Raw genomic sequence first — 20,270 nt, 5'->3', positions numbered from 1 at the left:
AATGGCTAAAATGAACAAAATAAAAGCTGAAGGTCACTAGCATGAAATAAAGCAAAACATCATGGTTAAATATAAATAATTAAACGGTGTGGTACCATAACTGTTATAACACTATGAACATTTAGGACCGAAACAAATATATACAAAGTTAAGAAACAGAAATATAAAATTACAGAATAAGGAAATAAACATGCTTGAGGGATTAAAAAAAACAGAACTTTGAAGGTCCTTGGCTCAGATGAACGACGACCATCCTCTTGGAATGGAAAGGTAAGTTTTTACTTGGCTTTTTTCTTTTCTCTAGCTTTTTATCTTCCGACCGAATCCGCCTTGGTTATAAATCGATCCATGTTACGACCTTTGACTGCTTCTATGCTCGTCTCCGGTTACGCCATACCAACGACGACGACTTCGGCAAAACCACCTACAAAATCTTTCGAAAATGTTTTCTCTGTTAACGTGTATTGCTTTGTTTTGCTTCTGTGTTGGATCGTTTAATTTTCTGCTCCTGGATTGTTATATTTGCTCTCGTTTTTTTCTCTGGTTATATTCTGTTAACGTTTTTGTATGGAAAAAACATAAATGGAACAATTCTCCATTTCTTTTTATTGATTTCCAAAAATAAAGGGAGGAAAACCCCTTTCTTTTCATTGTTTTTCTTTTTTTTTTTTTGGTTCTTCTGGTTCTCTCGGGTAATTGTTGATGTCTCTAGGCTGGTTCCTTTTTTCCTTTTTTTTTCTTCGCTCCGTCCTCCGTAATTTGTGATGATTCCTCTCTTTTAGAAACTGCTTCCCTTCAGTTTTCCAAACCGTTCCCACCCCTTTTTTACAATATGCTTCGTGATGAATTTTTTTGTCATTTCCTGTTGTAGGTACCTTTGAAAACCGTTTTAGCAAGAATGGAACAACTGGCTTATAGGACTCGAGTTTGCCATTGGTCCGGGTTTGCTCCAAATCGGATCTCTATTTGGATTGAATCAACGTTGTCTTGTGTGGGCCTGTAAAAAAACATTTTAATTAGTATTTTATCATAGCCCAATCAATATACATATATACTTAATATTAATTATTTATACTCTATATAGTAATACATATAACATATAAGCATACCATAACAATTTATTTAATTAAACAATATTAATTAATAAAACTAACTAATATAAATATAATTTCTAAAATATAAAAACCCAAATAAAAATCAAATAACACCCCAGACAAATCGAGCATCTACAACTTACCTAAAAATAAATTATAATAATAATCTCGGATTGAGTTGAATTGGATATTGTTTTACTCTAAATTTGACATCGACTCTATTCTTCACAAAATTTGTTTTGGTTTACTTTAAATTTAATTCTTTTAAAAATTAATCTTATAAGATTGAATAAGTAGAAGTCATCTTATTTTGTAGTAGTTTGAAAAGAGGATTGGTACACATTGCCAAGACAAATATCCTTTGAAATTTGAATGGCCATCCTTTTGTGGTATAGTCTTTACAATGTTCTCTTGATTTTCAGAATAAAAACCAAAATTGCTTATTTCTGATAAAAAAAAATTTGAGATGGTCGAGTTGATCTAAGGTTCTAGTCCGAAGGGGCGTGGGTTTCAAATCCCACTCTCAACAGCTTGCATTGCAAATTTTTACAGTTTGGTCAAATTTCTTTTCCTGACCTACTATATTTCAATTTTAGGTTTAATCTCTTTCCTTCAAATTGACATAATTTGATCCTCTCCTTTATAATATCATTAACTATACTTCAATTTTGTCAAATTTTGATTGTGGTTCTGTAGAATCAAATTGAAGATTTAATCTTTATGTTTTAATTTAACCAAAATTGTTACGGGGTCAACAACGTGTACCTTAATTGGACCATACAATATAATATGGTTCATCTAATTTTGTAATACCATTAATTAATTCAAATAATTAATAAAAGAACTCATCAATGTTTTAATTGAAGTGGCCACAATATTAGGTATTTGAATGAAGTTTCAAATTTGAGTATGATAGAAGTACCAAAATTAGAATTTGTCCTTTCAATATCGCCAACAAAAAGGAAAGAAAAAAATACAATCATAGCACGCGTATTTAGAATATTTGAACTAACATCTACTAGAAATTATATTTGCATTTTATTTTTACTTTTTTATATAATTTGTTAATAAACGAGAGTTTATTAATACTAAAAAACAATAAATTAATAAATAAAAATACATTAATATGTATATATTTTCATTAATAATTGAGCTCTGACCTTTTTTTTAATATTTCAGATTAAGAAAAAAAAATTTAAATTATTATGTATAAATCTGCATTAATGATAATGGAATTCCAAATTCTTTTCGAGTCCAGTTCAAAAACACAATTTATTCCTTCGATAGAAATACTATAGTTGAATATGAAAACGATTCCTATCCGATAGACACAACCGATACGATTTGAATCCGAAACCACTCAACCTTTGTATTTGTATCGTTCCGACGCCGACGAGCCAGTCCGTTCAAAGGCTACAGCCTTTCCTTCACGACTGTTCTAACAACATTTTTGCTGTTCCATACCAGCACTAGTGTCTCCCTATGCACCGGTTTTCTACGAGCCTCTGCAAAATGGGAGCCGACATTGCATCTTGTCGACTTGCATCGAGCGATCTTTACGCTTCTCAAAGAATACCGGTCAGTACCCTGCGATAACACCCAAAAGCGAAGTTTCAGTTCGTTTCTCTAATAACATGCAATGAACTGACTTTACGAAACTATCGATAAAAAGGAACATTGATAATAAACTATTGGTTAAATTCGTAAATGATCATCGAGAGGAATTGGAGATATCATCTAGAGAGGCTGGCAGAACTGACATTACGGATTTCGTAAATTTTTGCACGTAACAAACAAGGAGGAAGTAAATTTTGTAACTTACATCTGGAATGTTGAAATCGCCTTCTTTTGCATCACATACGTCCAGCGATACTTGCCGAAGCAGTGGCATCTGTAGTAAGGCACCCAGTCTGTATCAGGTACTAAACTCGACTGCGTGTTGAATAAAGGGAAACACAGACTAGCAATGTTTATTTGAGAAAGAGATTACCTTTGAAGCAGCTTCAAGGATGAAGTTTCTTTGTATACCACGGCCCTGAATCAATATGATGACATTAAAATACATAAAAGTTCGATTAACAGTATTCAGCTTCGAATTCTCATCTCAAGAGCAATGGCTTGGTGATAAGAACGTGTGGAATTTTAACAGAGTATAGGGTTATACCGTAAACATATACAAGAACAGTATAGGTATGATACAAGTCCTCTTCGTGTATACCCGACATGGAAATCCGGAGCACATGACAACGATATGGAAGATCAAGATTTCCTCCTCGAGTATACACGTAAGGGAGGAGTTGTATCAAGGTCCATACCTTTAGTCATGACACATTAAAGGACATAGACTTATGTCTCCGACTGTTCACTTATTTGAAGTACCCATGTTTGACACACCTCTGTCTTATGTATATAGGGATGTCAACTGAGCGAGTTTTTGGCCGACCCGACACTGTAACAACAAATTCTGACTCAACCCGAGCTTAAAAATATTTCACTCCCCTCAAACTCAATCCGAAAATTTAATTGGAAATCCCACCCAGTTTAATATAATTTTCAAATTTTCACATGATTTGTCAAAATTAAAAAATAATTGAATGAAATATGAATTTATTCAATTTAATTTAATACCATAATTCTAGTATTTTCATAACTATCCTGAATAGGACGGGTTCTCCCTAAACCTAAATCCGACCCGGCTAAGCTTAAGAAAAAATGACCCGACCCGAAACCCAAATTTCTTTTTTTTTTAAAAAAAAAAAAAAGTTGACCCTATGGGATTGGGTCAAAACCCGCCGGGTACAGGATTTTATTGCCATCCCTAGACGTATGCCATATATGGCTATATGTATATGATCTTTCAAATACAAGGAAAACTTTAAAAATTTGAACATACACATATGGTATGCATATTCGTAGTTGACGCTCACACCCTAGTTTGAGTAATAATGACAATAGAGAAAGCTAACTAACAGCTAATTATTTCAGGTATCCAAATTGATTGTAACTAGATTGAGGAACTTCGCCATTTTTGTCATGGCGTAACAATGGCCCTATGAAAAAGGCACGTGTAGGACTAGTAAATGAGCAAACACTCACATTATGGCGCAGCAAGAGATCTTCAAGAGCAATGCAGTTGAGAAGCGATGAAACACCATTTGCGGTCACTTCTCCACAGTCCTACGCGACAAACAGATCAGTTTATAAAAAATGCAATGTCGGAGTGGAATGCATTTAACTAGCTCATTCATTTATAAATGGACGAAAGGAAGCCCTCAATTGGCATCGGGGCTGCCAGACGAATATCGTTTTCTATCCTTCGAACTAAAAAAGGAAGCCATGAGTTATCACTAGACTAGACAGAATAACTCATAATGGCTTGAAAATATTTTACTCCAGAATCCATATGCCATAACTGCATTAATCATCAGCTCCATACCATATTTAAATGATTTTTTTCATGGTTTAGTAATAACTACAAAAAAAGGACAAAAAATTTAGACCACACATTCCAGTAATTCGAGCAGCATTGCTGTTATCGTCATGCATACTCAGCATATCCCATTTTAACTCGAACAATATGTTAACTAAATTATCTCGATATTATAGCTTGGCTAAAATGTCCTTAATATATTAAATCTTTCTATACCTCTGTACTTACAGCTGAGCTTGTTTAAAGCTGAAATGTAAATATAGAACAGCATATTTTACAGTGTATTAAGTTCATCAAACCTTCATGGAATCCTCTCGAATAAAACAGAAGAAGAACAAAGAAAATAATATCCGAATTCTAAAGGTACAGATCATAACAAACCTCCAGATGGAGAGAAATCAATCCTGGCCATCCGCTTGAGATGATACATTGAGCATCTGTGGAAACAAATCAAAACAAACAAAATGGATAATATTGCTGATTACAATCGCATCGAAAAGGGGATCCATCAATAATCATATCAACATCGTATTATTTTATGGATACTGAAAATTAGCTAATAAAATAATAAAAGAGGAAGAAAATGACAATACACGCCATGTAAAGATTAGTAGCACGCCAACTGTATCCTTTAAAAATAGTCTCTTTACCTGAATCAAGTTTGGATCCTAATAAGGAAAACTCAACCAAGTTTGCACAGTTCTGAGTCAGAAGAACCAAGTCATTATTAGTCATCCAAGGAGTTACTCTCTCAAGTTTCAATATCCGTAGATTTGGCATAGACAAGTTCAAGCTTGATATGGATATATCACCAAGACAGTAGCATAAAGCCAACGTTCGCAATTGCCACAAGGATGTCATTATGTTGATTATGATGCAATCAGATATTACCTACAAAGAACTCGAAAGATAAATAATAAACAAAACACTGTATAGAAGTATATTTCGACAATTACGTGAAAAGACTAAAATAGATGCAGATGAAGTACACTCGAAAACAGCTTATGTTTTCTGAACAGCACACGGCTAGTTTAATCCTCAACCAGTTTCACAAAGTTGAATGAATCTTCGATTCCAGATATTATATCACAAATTAAGAAATCACATGTTAACTACTCGTGCAAAGACAATGAAACAACATGATCTAACGTGGAAAAAAACTGCCATTTAGAAAACAACTTAAACATAATAATATTGCGGTCAACATATTCCTAGGATATCAAGGAAATCGCTGCTTTCCTTATATGGCATACTCTCAATTAATTCCACAGGAGGAGAAAAATTATTGCATGTTTAAATTCTCAAAGCAGCTAACACGACAACTGAGAAATTGAAAGCTTAGAACAATTTCAAAGAAAACCCTAAGAGAATATAATATGTGCCACCCAATAACATGACAAAATTTGCTAATGGATGGATTATGTACCTGAAAATAAAGAACTAATGACTCCAGCAAAGGACATGTGGTGGGCAGTAATCTCAGTGCATCTTCAGGTAATGCTCCACCCAAACCCACAGTCAGTGCCCTCAATGACAAAATTGCAGGTTTCAGGTCTTGTAGGGAAAAGTAAGAAAGCCCCCATCCCAGGGAAAGTCCTTCTAATCTGCACGTCTTACCAAGCCCCATAAAAAGTTCTTCACATGAATACAAGGAAGAACAATTTGCCTCTTTTTTCTTATTTTCTGGTCGAAACAAATTTTTACAGCCTCTTGCATTCAAGCACTTTAGGCCAGGATTTGTCTGGACAACAAAATTCAACACAGCACCAGAAATCTGAAATTTTGAGACTTGAGAAGTAAGACAACTGTATCTTTCATTTACAGCATCTATCTTATCAGGAAATCGTCCAAAATTACATTTCATGTGTGTCTGATACACCACTTGTTACATGTTAACCAATAGCCCACAACAAACTCCATAATGAAGTTTAAAAGTCGACATAAAATGGTTTATATGGCCTAAATATGAATGCAAATTCTATTAGCATAAGGAGAGTACCGTTATGTATCAGGTACAAAATTTCAGGACATGGAAAAGTGTGTCAAAAAAACAAGTTTGGTACTCTGTTAATTATTTTATGATTCTTCCATTCTAAAATGCAATGCCAGCCATAGTACAATAACTAAATAAATAAACAAAGAGCCAGTAAATTTGCTAACCATTGTATTCGAAACATCAAGCATCTCCAAGAGAGAACCCGAGAAATTACAAAGAACATTGTCAACAAGGTTTATGTCCCTCAAGCAAAGACTCTTCAGCATTTGTGTTTGAGACAACAGCTCTAGTAAAGAAGTTTCATCGGCACCTGTGGAAGAACCAAGAAGTCATGTATTCATAGGCATCCAAATAGTAAAACTTATTTTAATGGAAAAGACAAAAGAAGGAAACTCAGAGAATTGTAGCCCTCGGACAAAATGCATAACTTCCTTGCACCGTCCAAAGCAGGATTCTAGGTTACCAGATCTTTCCTCAAATGAACTTTCTCCAATATCAATGACCCCCTAAAGGTGTGCAAGTTTGATCAAAATATGACGCCTACGTTAAAGCCTCACATTTAGACAGACAGAAAACTTTGATTTGTCAACTCAAGTTGCCAACACATGGCTTTATTAGATATTAGTTACTTAAACCATTTAATTACATTGCATCCCCATAGTCATATGACTCATAACATCAATTCAATCATAATCAACGACATACTTCATCAAGTGATATTCTTCATATCAAAGTAAAAAGTAGATGAGGGGATCAAAATGTAGATTTGACGCTATGAGAGGAGATGATAGCAGTTTATGTGGAAAAATTCAAGTCCAAAAGGGAAATGTAAGAAATCACAAGCAGATGACTCGGGGCCAATAACTAGTACTGCAGTGCCATACATAATATATCTAGAAAGGAAATTGTGCTTACACTTGCAGCCACCCATGTGCAGTAATTGGAGATTAGATGCCAACGAATACAAAGGCCTTTTCCCAAACTGTGCAGTCTGAGAATTAATACAACTAGGACTAGCATTGCAAAGAGCTAGAATCGAATTCATTCCAAAAGAAGTATGACAAACTAGAAGCGAGTGTAGCTTTGTACATCTGCTAATAAGATTTGCCATACAGACATCTGTCACCGAGCTGCACCCCTTAAGATTCAAATAACATAAGGAGACGCAGAATTTTGAGATATACTGGATATCCGAATCTGGAACAAACATTTAGAAAAACATTAGAAAGCGCTGCCATGAGGAAATAGCAGAAGTACAAAGTGATTGAAGAAACCATATATCACAACACATAAGATTCACCAGTCATCGATTTCATGGTTAAAGAAAATATCAATCATAAAGATGCAGAATATATTCTGACATCAATGTATTTTACCCATGGTCACTGTAATTGATATGATGCAAGTACGAATTGTCATTCCATCAAGCAAAATTAAATAAAAAATTCCTGATGACACTTGCTATGTGCCTTTGGCCAAGAATAATCTTCAGCATTTCGGAACTTCTATTGATCAGAGTAATGAAAACATTTTTTTTGTAATTCGTTGGGAAAACCTATTTTCAACCAAGAAGAAGAAAACATCTCACCACAGACATCATTTCTTCCCTCCAATGTCAGCTTTGTGATATTTGATAGTGAGGGTCCCAAATGATAAAGAGATGTCATAGAAGACTTATCACTCAAAAAATACATCCTGTTTGGTTCCATTGAGATTACAGCTGAGCTAGAGGATACAACTGACACTTGTGATGAAATAAGTGGATTTATATCAACAGTTATATCAACTTCAGAGACCAGAGAACACTTCTGGATCAACCTATACAAAGTCATCATCTTGAAGTTCAAAAGATGAGCAGCTTTCACCTTTCTTAAGAAAGGAAATGAATTGGAAAGGCAATCGATAGCATCTTCAAGAGGTAGCTTCAGACAACCTGATATATCCACCTCTTGTACACCTTCAAAAGACAAAGTAGGCAGCAGTCTCTTTGTGATTTGACATTTAGTTCCATCAACTTGTTCAAGGTTACTTGCAAATTCTTTGATAGCTTTTCTCAACACCAAATATGAATTACAGGTATTTGGAAGAAAAGACAAGAGCAGAATCATTGGTGTTATCTGTGGACAGCCAGAAAGGTCCACTCTCTGCATGAAGTAAAAAGGAACTCTCTTTCAAAATAAAGGAGCCATGCAACAAGCAGGAGTGAATATTGATAAGTAAACAATGATGGCTAAGCATGAACAATTACTCACATGAGCTATTAGTATTTGAAACCCGTACCGTGCAGAATGAATTATAGACTATAATCCCATTTCCGAAAGTTCCAGAAACTCCAAAAGCTAGCAAATTTTATGTTCACTTTGATAAAATATTTTGATAATGCTAATCAAAGAAAAAAAAACATGCAAGAATTTTGTTGTCATTTACTAAATGCTTCAAGATGTAGAAATTGCAGAAATCATGCAAATTCATGTATAACAAGAATTTGGTACTACATACAAATAAAATTGCCAAAGATGTAAATTCTCACAAACCACAATATCTCCCCATTGAAATCTAAAATATGATTGGATTATTCCTCTTGGAAATCTCACGCAAGGGATAGAATCAAGGAATTTATAAAGATAGTGAAGGAAATACCTTGGAATATTCAGTCAATCGTATTCTCAGATGACTCAAGTCACCATCTCCTAGAACATTTATTGATCCTGTTGGTGTAACTTTCATTAGTTTAAAAATTGATTCAACACTCTCATTTGCAAGCTCAGAAAAACTGCTAGAACTTCTTTTCCCTGCAAAATACAATAATTTGAATAACATCATAATTAATTTAATGAAAAATAAAAATATCCTATCATCCAATAAATAAAACAACAACATAACTGGCATACCTGCAGAAAACCATAATGGCAAAAGGCTAATGCGGATCTGCTCAACATCAATAAAATGACTAATTTCAGAACATCGCATAATCAAATAAAACATTATACAAGATTTTACTCAAACAACAAGATTAATCTTCATTCATCTTAAAATAAAGCATTCCACTAAAACTTTCGAATATTCAATAGCAAATTCTTAGAGCCATCCACTCAGCAATACCAGGATCTACTAACACAGAAATTTGATGAACTTCAGGAGTGGCTCCAAAGTCAAACTTCCTGAGTTTTTAATAATTGTCTTATTCAAAAAATTGATAAAAAACCAATTCCGACACCCCCCACCCCAAAAAAATATAATCCGATACTATGTTACCCCAGGCCCGAGCATAAAATTCTAGGATTCATCCCTGATGAACTAACATGGAAATGGAAAATATATAAATCACCTGCTTTAAAATGTCAAAAAATTCACATCCTGTCTTACTTGATCTTTCCAACCGTTCTGTATTAGAATCAAGCCAAATTAATAGTGCATCAGAAAGGTGCTTCTCACTGTGGAAGTTCACAAAACCATCAAACTTCAGAAAATACTTTGTAAAAGTGAATATTAGAATATTTTAATGGTGATTACTAACCTGTCTACTGTCAAATGGGGATGCTTTATGCAAAGTAGCAAAAACTCGTAAGGCACATCTTTGAAAATTTCACTAGTCATGGCCCACATCTGCAGGAAATTAACAATAGTGCATTAGATTCTATCATGGTCTGAAACAAATGCATCACAAAAATCACAATGCACAGAAAGCTAATGCAGTACTAGCCTCTCCATGAAAAATGATATGACAATGAGGACTTCATCATGATGAGACAGTCACTATCAACCTTGCAATATGCACCAGAACCTAGGTTATAACTTATAACCATAAAGGAGAGAGCCAAGTTGAGTTAAACTAATAGTAATAGAAATAATAAATAAGTCTACAAGAGAGACAAAGATCATATGAATAACCAAGAACAATAGCTCATCAGCTTCTATAACAGTCTGAAACAAATGCATCACAAAACTCAAATGAATAGCCAGGCTGATGCAATACAAGCCTCTCCCTGAAAATGATATGACAAAGGACTTCATCAGGATAAGACAGCCACTTTCAACCTTGCAATATGCACGAGAACCTAGGTTATAACCCAAAGAAAGGAACCAAGTTGTGTTAAAAATAATAAGAACCCTAAGAGACACAACTATCAAATGAAGAATCAATCATAGGAATGTCCTAAAGCTTGATCTAAACACACATGTTTAAGTTAATCCTTGGCAAACATGTCTCTCTCACCACTGCAATGTCCTTGCTGCCCAAATGCTAAGCTTAATAGGCTAATGCAACCTTCCTTTTTCCATATATGTGCTCAGGTGATAAGTTAAGAAATGAGTGGAACTTTTAATATTTATTCTTTTTCTAGTCATTTGGATCCTCAGAAAACTGCAGGAATGACTAATCCCAGTCTGATAATTACTAGAGGAGACAACTACTCACCAACCCAACCTAATTGTCATGGTAATCGGCATTGGTCAACTCAGAAACAGCTTAAAAAGTATATAATGGAATGTATATATGAAAATTTCAAATGAGGTTTGACTCATTGATAGAAGATTTGTTCAATCAGAAACTTGTAATAAGGTTACAAGCTGACATTACTGGTGAACTCTCAAAAGCTGAATGGACATTTAGCACGTACGAAATTTATTGCTAGGTAGCTTGCACATGTTTCTTGAACAAAACCATTATCTGCAACGTTTTCAAAATATTTCTATTAGTGCAGATGCCACCGCATAACATCAAGTAAATACAAATCACTATAAAAATATGCATCTTTATTAATTTCTGATCATCTCGAAATACACAGTATGTCCTTACCATGTTCTAAGCCAAAATTCCATATATGGATCAGATCATCCAATTGTATTTGAAACATCCCAGAATCCTTGGACAAGGACACCTCAGAAAACCAAGATTTCAACTGCATAAGAAGCATCTCCACTCCGAAATAAAGTGCAGCCTGGAAGGTGGTGCAGAAATTTAAATACAACCGACTTGGTTTTAGAAAGTGATAAAATAGGGTGAGTTCATACTCCAAAGTTACAGCCACGTGGTTATTCTTTATTGGGTTAAAGGGAAATTTCTCCACCAACTATGGTTACATATTGATATTTATCACTATAATTTAATTTGATAAATATTTATCATTGTACTTTTGAGATGAAAGGTAAGTTCAATCAAGATAAAAAATTAGTTGCAAAATTTAGTCAAATAAAAAAGAGAGTGGTAAATTTAGACAATGGCAGCTATCAATCCAAATAAAATATTGTAGCAAATTTTAACATCCACCTATAAGCAGCTAATTTGCTTTCTAACCAATCTTTATTTCAGGCATAAAAAAAAGAACTAGCAGAAATGTTTGAAGCAACCAAAATGATTACCTGGAAAAGTGGAATGAATGTATTAGAAGTAATGTCCAAACGGAAGCCAAAGATGCATCTAACAACTTCCAAAAACGTTTCCAATTGCCACTGGATTGAAATACAGTCCAAGCACGACTCACTGCATCGAATTTTTCAGAAATTCAAAATTCGTAGCATTTAACAATGTGAAGGTCATTAAGCATTACTTACATTACTCATTCAATAACTTTTTTTTTCCAGCTAAAATGCTAAATAGTACTTAGCAAATCATATTTCATTGGATTAATCCAGAATTATATTAATTATTACTAACTTAATAACTAAAATTTTCTTTCTAAAATTAACAAACCTGAAGCTTCCACTGAGCAGACCACTGAAGTACGAAGATTCTTCAATAAGCCTACAAGAAGTTGAAGTTAAGCATCGGAATGAACAGTAAATTCTTCAATAAGCCTAAAAATGAATGAAATAATTGAAAAATCAAAAAATCAAAAAATCAAAAAATCAATTTACCTATTTCGATGAGCTTGGATTTTGAATGTTCGGCGAGAGAGAATGGAAGGGAAATCCCAAGTGGAGAAATCCGTCGTGGAGATAACGATTTCTTCATCGGAGATATCAGCTTCGATCTGGTTATAGGGATCGGAGCATATGAGAATAACGAACTCGTTGTCATCGGAGCTTGACGCCATTAAAGGTAACGGAAGCAAAGCAAGTTGGCCTTCAACTGTAATGATATCGCAAGCTAAAAGCTCGGTGGAGACACGAGAAGGAAAATGGTTCGTTCATCCGTTGCCTAAAACGCACCGTTTTGTAGAAATTTCCCGGCCCATGGAAATATTAATATTTGTTTTATACACTTTTCTTGCATATTATTAGTAAATTTATAATTTTGATACCTCAATTTAGTTTTAAGATTTAATTCGATACTCAATTTTTTATTAATTAAATATTTAAATTTGATTTTAAGATTTAAATCGATATTTTAAATTGATTTCTTGATTTGAATTTATTAAAAAATTCTAAACATATCAAATTAAATCAAAAAAATCATTTTCAACCAACAATCAATTGGTCTAGTGGGATGAGGCACTAGATCCCTTAAGCAATGTTAGGGGTTCAAATCCTGGCGTTTGCGAATGGAGCAAACTGAGTTGGGAGAATTGCTCTCGCCTCTGCAGTATCTGATCTGGATTAGTCGATCAATAGATCGGATATCAGTGATTAATTCAAAACAAAAATGATTTCCAAATATTAAATTTAATTATACGCGTGACTAACTCATATATCTACGGGAATGCAAACTACATAATCAAGTTCAATTATTCATTTTTTGTGGTATAATCAATAATTCAAGTCATCACGAATTATTAAAAGACTTACTAAATGTTACCCTTGGTCCGATTCATTCAAGTCGAACTAATTGAACCAAACCGAACGAGTTAGAAATATAGATCGGTCCGTGAAAAAACTCTATGAAAAAATATTTACTGTTTTATATAGTAACTTGTTGCTGGAGAAAAAGATCTCAGTGGCTGGTATGACAAAATCTGGTAATATCTTATACCAAACAACTTGTTTGTATCAAAATAACTCAAATTCAAGGTGTTCTCGCAGGTTTACATTCCAAATCATTGCTCTTTGTTTCCGGAGACAACAAGGCTGGAACCCCAAATTCGTATATCTCAGGTAGTTCTGGTGGGACAGCGCATCGTATCAAACCCCAATTCAAGCCTTCGAAGAAAGGGCGTTGCTTGATCTTGGCAGCTCCTTCTTCCGATCCCAGACGATTTTTGGGTTCCTTTACCAGCAGCCTTCGAAGAGGACTGTCCGGGAACTTGAGGCTTTGCAGCACGACATTAGCGAGCGTTTCATCGTTCGTTGTGCCTTTAAACGGTGTCTTTCCGTAGAGAAACTCATAAAGAAAGACGCCGTAGGTTGTCCACCATTCAACTGCAGCTCCATGACCCTCTCCTTTAATGATCTCGGGAGCTAAACACTTATGAGTTCGTAGGCTCAGCCACGAGCTGTGGCAACTATCTGACTTGGGAAGCAAGGTTTGGTCTTGCCGTCTTTGTTTTTGCAGTAGCAGGCAGTAACTTTGAACTGAAGCATCGGATTTGACATGAGTGTTCTATGCAGAAGGGTTCAGCGCAGCTAGATCCTCCACACGGGCCAGATATCCTAGCAGGATCCAATATTGATGAAGATTTCAGAAGAGTCGGACTAACCGTGCATCTAAGCAAAAGGTCAAATTCCATGAGCATTATGTGTCCATCTTCTCAAACGAGAATGTGTTCTGGTTTCAGATCACGGTAAATAACTCCAAGAATGTGCAACTGCTGCAAAGCAAGGACCTCAGCTACATAAAACCTACATATAACCAGTTCGGATATAAACCGATTTCAGGTCGAATGAAAACACTAAAACAGGGCATCAAACACTCTCATTCGACACACATCATAGCGAAATCAGACATATCGTGCTTTAGATGTTCAAACTGAATGAGCGAGCGAAACATGCAAGATCAAAGATAATTCAAACTATTAGAAGGAAATACGAATTCAAATTCACATTTTATCATCTAAGCATCTTACCTAGCCGCGGGCTCAGAGAAATATCTCCCAGGCTGCCTTTGCCGAAGGACATGCAGGTCCCCACCCGGACAGTACTCCATAACCAAACATGATAAGTTATCCGATGTGAATTGCGTAAACAACGTAGGTAGAGAAGGATGATCAAGCATCCTTAATATTTCTCTCTCATTTTGGGCCCTCGTCATTTACTTCCTTCTTGCCAAATATTCGTTGTCCATGATCTTCAACGCAAACAAGCAGTTTGTACCGATAAGCTCAGCAAGATGTACCGTCCTGATATCCCCACAACCAAGCTTCTTTAGAAGATTGAAATGTCTCAACCCCAAGACTCCATCCTGCATTTTAACGTGCCGGATGGCTTCCCACCTTACATCCTTCGACATGTGAGGTCTATTCCGACATCTAGACCAAGGCTACTCGGACTTTGGGAGAAGTCTCCCTTGTCTCCAGATTTCAGGCATTTTAACGGCAGCTAGCTGGAGGTTCTGTTAGATTTGTTTTAGGCCAAGGATGGTCTGCACACATCAGAATTCACAAGACCTAAGCTAGCTTCAGCACCGATCCTGGATGCATGCGACTTCATGAAATCTTGATTAGACTCGTTACTTGAACTTTTCAGAGAGCATTGACATCTCTAACACACTAATTGACTCGTAGTGGAATCCAACCTGCTGTTAACTCCGTTGGGAGTATTAGCAGCACTAGTGACAGAAGAGGAACCCGGCTTTATTTTCTCCTTCACCAAATTCCTGTTCTTGACAACCGTTTTGGGCACCCGCGGTGGTGAATTTCTCTTCATCCTGCTTACCTTGCTGCCATTCATTGAGCTAGAAGAAGCAACGGCATGCAGCCAGACCTTTCATCCCGACTTGGGCATTGATGTTCGTTTTGGTAACTTGGTTGAAGCAGGCACAGTGTTGTCAGGTTCTAGAATATTATTATCGGCTTTAGAACAAGATGTCGAAGATGCAGAAGTATGCTTCTCTTTCCGATGAAGCTCAGCCTTTGGTGCTATAGGTCCAACTTTTCTCAATGAAGAAATATCAGTTTGACTCAATGTTCGAAAGAAGAATTAGCACTTTGGCTCAATGGCTTTACCTTGGGAGCTTGAGAAGAAGTTGAACTGCTTTCTTCAGGCACCAAAGATATTTCAACCACACCCCGCTTACCTTCACCTCCGGGACGACCGGATCCACAGGCGGATTCAACTACGACTGGTTTGAACAAATTTTTTATCCTTCCAGCTTCAGAGACCCAAGGAGAACTAATTGACATTGTTTGCCTTTTCAAAGCTGCCATTTCCGATGCCTTGGAAATACAAAGATCCCTTAGTGCCTATTTCAGTGACAATGACCCCGAGCCAAGTATTCCACCGTAACCGGCTTCTTCAATGCATTCTTCTTTAATGAGCTTGCGCCTCCTTGGTACCAAACACTCAAACCTTTTGGACCTTTAAGATTGATAGACTCAAAAAGCCGATTAGTATCTACCTTTTGGACCTTTAAGATTGATAGACTCGAATTTATTAAAAATAATAATCCTATCCGATCAGGTCGGGACTAGTCAGATACCGTTTTTTTACCATCTCTGATCCTATTTGGTTTTGTTTCTATTTTAGCATCATAAATTTCTTAAATCTTAAGTAGCTTGTTATCATCTTCTTCTGCATCTTATGATGCTTTACTTTAAAATTCCACTATGATCATATACTGATTAATTAAAATAACTAAAAATCAATTTTATTTTCACACTTTCCATGAATCAGTGTGTGTGTGTGTGTGTGAATGAATGAAGAAAAATAGAAATTGCAAACTAAACTTTGCTCCATTTCCAGCTTAACACAAAAAGAAATTTAAGAAGAAGAAAAAAGTAGAGGAAAAACACTCATTATCTTCAAACCAAAACAAACCCAGAAAGTAGACGCTAAAACATGCTTACAGTTCTCTTCCATGGATCAAATATAACCCAAAACCAAAGAGAAAATGCAGGAATTGTACCTTAAGAAAGAAAGAGAGAAAGATGAAAAGATATCATATTTTTCATTTAGGTACCTAAGATATATCATCTTTTCTAGCTAAAAATTTCTAAAAGTTGGCACATGATAGGGATTAAAAAATATTTTAGATTATTGGATCAAAAAGATGATACACTTTAGGTTTAGATGTTCAATCAGATAATTCGATTGATAAATGAACTAAATTAGCTAAAATTAAATTGATAGATTTTTTCTTTAACCATTAACTGAATTGATTTTTTTTTTAAAATAATTAATTGAACCGTCGACCTAATTCGGTCAATTTTTGAATTAATCAAAATTTATTATAAATTTTGAAGTTAGATTTATATAGGTTGATTTTAAATATTTTTTTTCATCTAGGTTAAATTTTGATTGGGTAAATGTTTAAAAAATCATACTCCTTAACAAATTCTACGTCAATCCTTGAATTTTTATTTCAAAAACAACGCTATGTCAAAACAAACGAGACATGAAGCAGTGTCATGGAGGGGGTCATGCCCATGACGCCTACCGACAGATGTTACACTGTACAACATAATATACAAAAATTCTATAAAATTATGATAAACTATGATGTCGATATGGAAATGACTATAATTATTAAATATGATAAAAAAAATGAAATTTACAAATATTCCAGAAAAGGGCATTTCGAGTACACGATGATCTTCGGTGGCGGTGGTATCACTGCCTTAAGCTCACTCAAATCGGTTTCAGGTTATTATCATGGGGTTAATAGACCAAATCCATGAAGCATTCCTCGTGTTGTCATTTGGTACATACATGTTGATTCTTATGGAATTTTCTTCTGATGATCGTACAAGTGCTTATAAACTTCAAAGTAGAAATTTTCAATATGAGCAACGATTACTGTTTTCGGCAACATTTTAGTAGAATTGTCTCCTACCAGCAACTGGGATTTTTGTATGGGGTCCTTCGACAGATTGAGACCTTGATGGAGACTGGAAGCATGAAAAGAAACCGAACATTAGCTTCTGATCACCTATCGGAAGCTAAAATGAAAGGCACAGAGAAACAGAGTCGGACCTAGCAAACCTTTTACTTCTGTGAATCATCAAATCCCCAACAACAACCAGAAACGATGAGAAGCAGAGCATTCAAGGGAGCTATGTGGCGAGAGATGCAAAACTTTTAGTGGATCAAATAGACAGAAGAACAAAGAACACAAAAATCTCTTAACAAATGTGAATATAAACATGGCAAGAAAGTTGACTAACCGGTTAGACTAAGAAAGTTGTACTGCTTAAGCATTCAAGTTATTCGTTCCATCAGTAAGATTCTTGATACCTAAAATCTTAAATTATACACACTTTCAAGTAACAGTAAGATCAATAATCTATGTAGAATATGCAATGTACTATCTGCAACAAGGTAATCTGATACTTTGAACTACATTGGCAAGAACTTGTTGAATTATTTCTCATTAATAGGTTATTCATTATTGGTCATTGGAAAGCTCAAGTAAAGTGAAACTCTAATTTTTTTTAAGCAATAATAATATTGTTAAAGATTTGTCTTGACGGTAAAGATCTAAAAGCAATGTCTTAAAAAACAAATACAATCGAAATTGAAAATGAAATGAATGAGGTAGTAGTAAACGATAGTAGATCAAAAGGGAGGCCTGAATCTAGTGTACCTGGATGAACCATTAATTTGAAATTTGAGGGGAAAAGGGGGTTTTGGAGGGAAGCAGAGTGAAACATTTGAAGCACGATATGGTGTGAACAGACCAACATTGTTGCCCGATGATAACTAGATAAACCCGCCGAGCTCGATGTCAAGTGGTAGCAAGAAAAGAAACAGAGAATTAGATTCCGAAGACTTATCAGAAGCTAAAAGAAAAGGCACAAAGAAGCAGCACGAGCGACGGGAACCTTTTATACCAGCAAATCAACTTCCTAGCAACAACCAAAATTGAAAAGAAAAAAAGAGCATTATGTTCTTTACCATACATATATAAAAGGGTAAAACATCCAAAATTGGTTAGCAAGGATTGGACTGCACTTTTTAAGGCAAGGATTTTCTGGACTACCCGTCACTTTGTAGGTAAAAACTGTTCACGGTTTTCTTTTAGTTTGAGAAAAGGCATCTCATAGGGAATGATAACATTTCAATCATTTGCAAGTTGATGCGAGATTGTTTAGTTGACTAGGACTAGTAAGAATCCAGAACGACTTCCAACATATGACATCATTATTGACACAAGGATTTTCGTATTGTACCGGTTATAAGCTATTGTTTACTGGAAGGTCAAGACAGTTCTCAAGGGGGGGTTTCCCCCCATTGAGAGAAAGACATCCTATAAGGCAAGTACAACCCTTTATCCTTGCTAATCAATGTGATGTATTTACCTTCAAGATCTATATATACACACGTATATAACAAAATAATGTGAATTGAACATGAAGTAGTAAGTTCAATTGAGAGTCGCCTTATTTATCGTTCTGTTAACTCGATCCCTCTATATCCACCACATAATTCTCACTAATCTTCCAAATGCTTGCGGTAAAAAATGTTATTTGTGCCTTCTCATTTAGCTTCTAACTAGTTACCGGAAACTAATTCCCTGCTTCTTTTCTGTTGAAGGTGCATACTAAACTCCCAATAGTTTTCGACATAACAATCTATGTTGTTCAAAAAATAAGAAAAAACTGTCATCGTTGCTCATCTAGTGCGGATCTGGGAAATATAACTCAGATCAGATGAAATCATTGAACAACCAAAAACACTAACGATTTTCCCAAATTCAGAAAGCAAATCAACAACACCTATATTCTTTCTAACAATTGATAAAAAATTATAACCTAACAAGAAAAAAGAGACGAAATTCCCACAATCAATCAAAGAACCCAGCATTTTTAGTAAATTCAGGAAAATCAAAGCAAAACATCTGTGAGAAAGCGATGAAAATGAAATCGGTAAAATCAGCAGTACTTACTGGTTCGTTGTGACTACAACTGTGAAGAGAAGAGGAGAGCGGCTGTCCTTTCTTTGGGAGGGTTTCACTACAGAAACGAAAGCCTCGACGAACGAGCGATATTAGGGGGTAAACTACGCATTTGCTCACTGAACTTTGAACTTATTCATGTTTTGATCACTACTTTTTTAGGGTAAAGTATATAAATGGTAACTGAACTTTTCAGACGCTTGCATTTAGGTTTCTCAACTTTTAAAACTTACAACACAGTCATCAAATATTTAGTTTGTTTGCAATGTGGTCCCGACGTAATCGGTCATTTCATTGTCGTTAGAAGAAGATGACGTGGCATGTGAGGAAACCGTTTGTAGTTGAATAAATCCTCAAGTGAATCATACTAAAAACAACAAACCCGATTTTGTTCCCCCAAATTGAAACCTTAAACCCTAAAAAACAAAATTCATCTTCTTCTCTTTGTTTGGTCAACAATTGCAAGCAATGGATACACCATCAAATGTAATCCCAACTTGTTTTTGTGGAATGTCAACTATTTTACGCACAACTTGGACGAATAAGAATGTTGGAAGAAGATTCTTTGGATGCGTTAATTATGGGCGTTCTAGGAGAAATTGTAATTTCTTTGTTTAGTATGATCCCCCATTAAATCCACATTCACGTACTGTTATTGTTGGTTTGCCAAGGAAGATGAGAACCATGGAGAGAGGAAAAAGGCTTGAGCGAGTGATTTGGGTGGTTTGTTTGGGGATTTTGTTGTTATTGATTATGTTAGGTTAATTGGTAGGGAAATTTAGCATTTAAAGTTATGTTTTGAGGGTTTAGGGTTACTGCTTCAAG

At 35.2% G+C, this 20,270-nt stretch overlaps 1 protein-coding gene, 1 long non-coding RNA gene and 1 pseudogene across 5 annotated transcripts; all 3 read right to left on the bottom strand.

The window, feature by feature from the left end:
* Window positions 1-2,280: 2,280 nt before the first annotated feature.
* Window positions 2,281-12,656, bottom strand: LOC120158107 (BTB/POZ domain-containing protein FBL11). Of its 2 annotated transcripts, XM_039169037.1 has the most exons (19): window positions 12,377-12,652; window positions 12,213-12,263; window positions 11,882-12,002; window positions 11,319-11,460; window positions 11,140-11,189; window positions 10,038-10,126; window positions 9,849-9,954; window positions 9,412-9,448; window positions 9,161-9,312; window positions 8,109-8,664; window positions 7,436-7,717; window positions 6,685-6,830; window positions 5,951-6,298; window positions 5,175-5,415; window positions 4,906-4,961; window positions 4,191-4,271; window positions 3,085-3,129; window positions 2,917-2,985; window positions 2,281-2,681 (listed from the first exon to the last, which is right to left on the bottom strand). In XM_039169037.1, the coding sequence occupies exons 1-19, from the start codon at window positions 12,553-12,555 to the stop codon at window positions 2,508-2,510; spliced, it is 2,925 nt and encodes a 974-aa protein (XP_039024968.1). In that variant the 5' UTR covers window positions 12,556-12,652; the 3' UTR covers window positions 2,281-2,507. The 2 variants fall into 2 exon arrangements, 1 of the variants encoding a protein (XP_039024968.1); XR_005519200.1 differs by lacking the exons at window positions 2,281-2,681; window positions 2,917-2,985; window positions 3,085-3,129 and having other exon boundaries at window positions 5,175-5,226; window positions 5,337-5,415; window positions 12,377-12,656.
* Window positions 12,657-13,447: 791 nt separating this feature from the next.
* LOC120158067 lies at window positions 13,448-16,411 on the bottom strand (annotated as a pseudogene).
* Window positions 16,412-17,121: 710 nt separating this feature from the next.
* Window positions 17,122-19,527, bottom strand: LOC120158080. 3 transcript variants are annotated; one of them, XR_005519193.1, is made up of 5 exons: window positions 19,437-19,527; window positions 18,135-18,396; window positions 17,716-17,792; window positions 17,525-17,604; window positions 17,122-17,439 (listed from the first exon to the last, which is right to left on the bottom strand). It is a non-coding gene; the product is annotated as an uncharacterized LOC120158080 (long non-coding RNA). The 3 variants fall into 3 exon arrangements; XR_005519192.1 differs by having other exon boundaries at window positions 17,716-17,785; XR_005519194.1 differs by lacking the exon at window positions 17,716-17,792.
* Between the last annotated feature and the right edge of the window lie 743 nt (window positions 19,528-20,270).

The sequence above is a fragment of the Hibiscus syriacus genome, unplaced genomic scaffold, assembly GCF_006381635.1.
Source record: "Hibiscus syriacus cultivar Baekdansim isolate YM2019G1 unplaced genomic scaffold, ASM638163v2 tig00111303_pilon, whole genome shotgun sequence".
NCBI classification, from domain to species: Eukaryota; Viridiplantae; Streptophyta; class Magnoliopsida; order Malvales; family Malvaceae; genus Hibiscus; species Hibiscus syriacus.
This window is presented reverse-complemented; position numbering and strand designations above follow the sequence as displayed.